The sequence below is a fragment of the Asparagus officinalis genome, chromosome 8, assembly GCF_001876935.1.
Source record: "Asparagus officinalis chromosome 8, Aspof.V1, whole genome shotgun sequence".
Classification (NCBI taxonomy): Eukaryota; Viridiplantae; Streptophyta; class Magnoliopsida; order Asparagales; family Asparagaceae; genus Asparagus; species Asparagus officinalis.
The window spans coordinates 120269108-120275433 of record NC_033801.1 but is presented as its reverse complement, the minus strand read 5'-3'; the positions used below and the strand labels follow the sequence as shown (position 1 = coordinate 120275433).

The 6326-nt window shown below is 34.0% G+C and overlaps 1 protein-coding gene across 1 annotated transcript; it reads left to right on the top strand.

Moving 5' to 3' along the window:
- On the top strand, nucleotides 3176-5404 carry LOC109822151 (peroxidase 27-like). The gene is made up of 4 exons (XM_020388312.1): nucleotides 3176-3397; nucleotides 4001-4189; nucleotides 4278-4443; nucleotides 4803-5404. Exons 1-4 carry the CDS (start codon nucleotides 3176-3178, stop codon nucleotides 5204-5206), a joined length of 981 nt encoding a protein of 326 aa, XP_020243901.1. The 3' UTR covers nucleotides 5207-5404.

The following is a 6326-nucleotide window of genomic DNA, read 5'->3' as shown; positions in this document are numbered from 1 at the left end:
CCCCTCCTTGCCCCGTGGACGTAGGCTATTTGCCGAACCACGTAAAAGTTGTGTTCTTGTCGTGATTTGTAATAGCTTGTAGGATCCCTCGACAGGTCAGTCCTAGAACTGATGAGAGGAAGAGCCGATATCTCACTTGGTTGAGATATCCGCTTCAGATTCTTGTTTCCTTGGTGAGACGGGAATTCTTATCGATCTAATCTCTCTTGTTGTGCTGCCGAAGTGCTGCCGAAATTTCCGCTGCGCACAACACTTTCTTCTAAAGAATTTGATGTTACGACTTCTACTTAACTTCCATATTAAAATTGAGAGATTTAAAGAGTCAAAATCTGTTATTTAACCAAATATTCAAAGTACATTTTTTTTTGAATTGTATGCATGGTAATTATAAAGGAATAATTTTCAACTCTGAATTTCATTACAAGCAAACAAATTGAATATACACATGGTTTAATTCTATTCATCTATAAACTAAATACTAAAATTATTTGTTTACCGTTAAAAAGAACTACCAAATTGAATACAACATAATAGTTGGTAGAGCAATCAATGGACCATTTGTTAATTATTTCAGGCCCATAAAAAGGAATGAGCATGAGAGCTTGAGTTTGGAAAATTAACAAGTTCACTTAATTTTCTTTTAGAAATTAATTAATTAGAGAAAATAGAATCAAAATAATTTGAAAAAAAAGTATTAGAAGGGTAATTACCCCACATCCACACTTGAGGAATACTCCAAGAGGAGGGAGGATGAAGGCTAAGATGATTTCAACACATTCATCAGGTCCTCCTCCCCTAGCCATGGTTGATTTCAATGGAACTAAAGATTCAAGAGTCTAGACGAAAAATATAGGGACTAGAAATTAATGGCTTGAAGCAAAAAGAGTTTAATTAGTTGAGAAGATGAGGGTCTTTCGTGTCACATTTATAGAATGTTGTTTCTCGCGTGCATATGCCTAACTAATGATCAATGCCTAAAGCGTGATCCATAGATATTGATTAATGCAGATAAACATACTAGGAGTGGGAAAATGTATGTTGAAGTTAATTTTTGCTTTAATTTAGATGTTTCGGGTTATATTAATTTGAACAATATTGCTTTGTGATTTCGTGTGACAGTTTCGGAAAGTTTTGCGTGTTCTTCGTTATTTTTGTATTGATCATAATAAAAATTCTGGTTGAAAACATGTATCTTGTTTGCTTGTTTGTTTGTTGGTTTTTCTTTTTTTTTCTTTTTTTTAACTAGGTAATCTTTCTTCTTAGTACGTTGAAGTTATATTTTGTACATTTGAACAATTCTTGGTGTTTTTAATGGTAAGTGGGATGTGTTGCGTGTTTTTGACATTTTTTTTATTGTGATATAATAGTGAATATGCAGTATTAAGACATTTAGATTGTTTTCTTGTGACCTGGTGAGATTTTAATCAGTATGGAGTTTTGTAATCTATTAAGGTTAGATAATGCACATCTTCTATCTTCATACATTAGAAGACATTCTTTACTTTTGACTTTCGTTAGCACCTTTTAATCCACTCACTTCTTTCAATAATGCACACATCTTTTATTTATGATTTTTTTTATTTATTTTTTTGACTTTTTTAGGTAGGTTTTAAGAACATAACAACTCCATATTATTTAACAAAAAAGTGTTCTCCCATGGGAAGCAACTGCTCTACCAACTCTCCCAAGTTGAGGTTGCGCTGTAAGCCAGTTAGTTGCTTGTGAGCTTACAATGCCTGATAATTTGAACGAGGAAAGAGCGTAAGCTGAGACTCAGTAAACTCGCACGTCCTGCAGTATTTTTGCTGTATTGGACTAATGAGAAGAGAAGGTTAGGCACAAATGGCTAGTTTAGCTCTGATAACGTACTAATATTTACGAGGGTTTGAGTTTGAACAACTTGTTTATGTGCACGGTGCACCTAATTCAAGGATCTGACACTCATAACTGATCTACTGATACACGATTAGTGGCGGCAATCCGATCAATTTCATACTTGATCTGTTTATCATTTGCTCAAAGACCTGAATATCCAACTCCTCTAATCAGAGTATCAGTGATATTTCGCATTCTGTTTTGCGCTGGTTTTCCCTTTACATGTTTTTTTTCCCATTCAGAAGTTTGAGGGGTAAAACAGTCTTTTAGTCTTTATCTAGCTGGTTGTATATATTGTACACTGACAGAATAAACAATGAAGGCATATGTACCAGGTTGCTTGTAAAGTAATTATACTCGATTTAATCACTATCTCAAGTTCAAAGTCTAAGTCTACATTCTCTTTTATTAACAAAACCACCGTCATTTTCTCTACCAACGATTACCAACTTCGCTATCATAAAATAGATAAATCGGATAAGACGCGCTGGAGTCAAAGCCCACAGTCCTTCTTCCACTACCAATTTTTATTAGAAGAAAAAAACCTTCAATGCTAATTGGTTCTCTTTTATTGTGGTTAATCTATCAGCCATGTTTACAAATGAAGCATAGCTAAAATTAACTAGAATAAGGAATTATACCCCTATCCTTATTACAACTTTCGACTTTTTGTGCGATCTAAAATACTTTTAAGATCAAAGTACTTCATATTGAGTCCTACCATATACATATTTAACGTGAATTTGGAAAGCGGAAAAAAAAAAGAACCACAGATATTTCTTTCGTACAATACAATCTAATTTGTTAGTAATGTAATATGATTAATTTCATATTGATCTGTTCATATAAAATCTTTGAATTATTTGCAAACCAAGGAAAACATGTTTGATGAGATAAGACAAATCCAAATTAACAATAGTATATGCCAAAACAAACACTCAGTCTTTGTAATTAAGCACTTCAATAATATAAAACTTTAACCCCTAAGCCCCAGTATATCTTTTAAAATATCATTTATAAATGCATTAGCTATTAATGCATATTCCAGGTTAGCAAATCACAGATGATTGATTGAAACCTAAGCAAACAAGTACTGTCATCAAGTCATTTCGCAAATAACAACTGCAGGTTGACTAAGATGATGAACATATTTCATCCAAAAAAATTTGTCAAAAGTCAGAAATAATAATATGAACAAATAAATAACCCAAAGATGCTAACTGACCATCTCAACCTATAAATAGAAACCATTATTAGCTAGTTCTGGCATTCAAAACTCAACTAAATAAACTTAATAGAGATGAAGTCAAGCTTCCTCCTCATTCTCTCTCTAGCCTTTGTCATAGTTCTTGATAGGTCAACCAAAGGCCAAGCCGCAGCCGGACTAGAGAATCATTTCTACAAGAAAACATGTCCTCAAGCTGAGGAAATTGTTCAGAAGATTATATGGAAACATGTTGCTGCAAACTCAGAGTTAGCTGCAAAATTTCTTAGAATGTTCTTCCATGATTGCTTTGTGAGAGTAAGTTTCAATGAAGTTCATCATTCCAATTGCAAAGACCCAGTAGTATCAAGTTGTTGAACTTATTATGCTTTGTAGTTTGATTTTGGCAGATAGATACCTAAGTGAATTCTTTATGCAACTCGTTTAACTCGATTATGAATGGACTACGTCAAGACTCATAAGACCAACTACTTGAGACCCCCATGGTAACATGTTTTGGAACCTATTACTCTTCGTAGTTTGATTTTGGCAGATAGATCTCCCAAATGAAGTTTTTGGGGTTCAAGTTGCTGAAGAAACAAGTTTCTCCTTCCACGAAGGTAAAAAAAATCGAAAGAATTCGCTTAGGGGTCTATCCACCAAAATCAAACTACAGGGTGATAAGTTCCAAAGTGCGATACATCAGGGGTGCATGTGCAATTAACCCAAAAAACTATAATAGTGGGAACTGTATGAAATGTTGATGTAACTAGTCCAGATAACACATTTCTAGGATTTCTCTCTACTCTCATGTATCTAGGGCTCTGTTTATATACGTTTATTGCTTTTGCATATGTTCCGCAATCTAGTAACCGTATACATAATGCTTTAATAGACTGTTGATTTGACTACTGTCTGCAGGGTTGCGATGCCTCCATATTGCTTGACTCAGCAAATCAAACTGCTGAAAAGGATGCACCTCCAAACTTAACGCTAGCAGGTTTCGAAATCATCGATGAAGCAAAGACTGCATTGGAGAAGGCTTGTCCTAATACAGTCTCTTGTGCTGATATAGTTGCATTGGCTGCAAGAGATGGAGTTTCCTTTCAAGTGAGCCATTGATTTAAAATATCTCATTGACAAAGATTTTCATTTTTTTTCCCCCTGATTGATATGCTTTTATGCGATTTTGACACAGTTCAATGCGTCCATATGGGAAGTTGAGACTGGAAGGAGAGATGGTAGAGTTTCTCAGATACAGGAGGCACTTAATGATATTCCCTCCCCCCTCTCTGATTTCAGTACTCTTGTGCAGTCCTTTGCTAGTAAAAATCTTGATGCTAAGGATCTTGTTGTGTTATCAGGTATTACGTAATATATTGTTAGTTATGAGCAAACGAGCTTGAGTTAATATGCGACATTTGATATATATGTGCAGGCTCAATCAAAGAAGTTTATGAAAAAATAAGTTGGCATCACTATCTGTTTTCAGTATAATAATCACGTGCATCGTCATTTTTTATGACTAAAGTTTTAAAACAGATGGAAACTACCAATTTTAGAACCTCATAGGGATTTTATACGAGTCTTGAAAAGTTTCGACGGAGAATGTACTTTAGTAATCTACCCAAAAAAATTATGGCATGGTATCACAAAATAGAAAGAAAATTCTTTAAATTTCAGATCCAAAGCCACCAAACTTTCATTTTCCTCCCATTTTCAGGTGCACACACAATTGGAGTAGGACACTGCAATCTCTTCAGCAACAGGCTCTACAACTTCACAGGCAAAGGAGACTCAGACCCATCCTTAAACTCAACTTATGCTTCATTCTTAAGAACACAATGCAAAAGCCAGTCAGATACAACCACAACCGTACCTACGGATCCAGAGAGCAGCACAAAATTTGACAGTAACTACTTTATAACATTAAAACAAGGTAAAGGTCTTTTTCAATCTGATGCTGCTCTGCTCACTAATGATAGAGCAAGTAATATTGTTGACAAGCTTCAAGATTTGAAAAACTTCACCAACGCGTTCAAGAATTCGATCAAGAGGATGGGACAGGTTGGAGTTGTCACGGGGAGCGATGGAGAGATAAGGAAGAACTGTCGCGCTGCAAATTGATAATGAGGTGCAAGAGATTGAACAAGATGATTGTTTCGTTGAGTTTTCCAAGCAAAATATATGTATAGTGTTGTGTGGTTTAAGGTTTCGTCTCAAGATAAAATCACATGAAGTTGGAGTTTGATTTGATGTATCAAAATCTTTGCGGTTGCATGTATTGTTACTTTTACCTATGTCTGTGGCCTACTTACTAATATAGAAAAGGATATATGGTTTGTTTTTTTTAATTATTATTATTATTTAGATATCGGTTCATTGATTCTTTAATGTTTTGATCATAGTCCCACAATTATTTATAACTGTTATTTAAACCGTCAACTCCTATAAATCACACCATAGAATGCAATCAAGAGGATGGGAGACATTGAAGTTCTATGTAAATTGACAATAAGTTGCAAAGAGATTGATGAAGATGATCATGTTAATAATGTCTGTTGATTCGCCAACTTCAAAGAGAAATAATTTACTCTTAACGTGGTTTTATCTCAAGATAAAAAACACATAATTTGAAGCATCATGGCCATTGTAGTGGTATGTATACTATTTTTCCCCCATTTAAAGCCTACTTATTAGTATAGACTGTATAGTTTTATTTAATCATAAGGATTTATGCTTTTGGATCTATATCATACTCCCTTTAAAAGCACGAGTTCGGAAAATCTTTTTTAGACAAATATACCCCTTTATAGTTTTAACTACCTTATCTATAATCAAATTCTAATTTTCAAATTTAATTTTAATGATGGTGTTTGTTTTAACTACCTTATCTATAATCAAATTCTAATTTTCAAATTTAATTTTAATGATGGTGTTTGAATAAGTAGCGTACAATCTTTTTTAGACAAATATACCCCTTTATAGTTTTAACTACATTATCTATAATCAAATTACAACTACACTTGCCGAATCAATCTATAGATAAAGGCCGTGTATGTTTTATACTAACTCCATCAATCAAATTATCGAAGACAGCGGATGAGCTTATTACACAATTTTTATACTAACTCCATCTCCTTCAACAGTTAAGAGATTGTCGAGTGTCATCAACTTACAACTACACTTGTCGAATTAACAGTTTGTTTCCTATTGGAAAAATCAAGACCTATCGAAGCTTATCCGC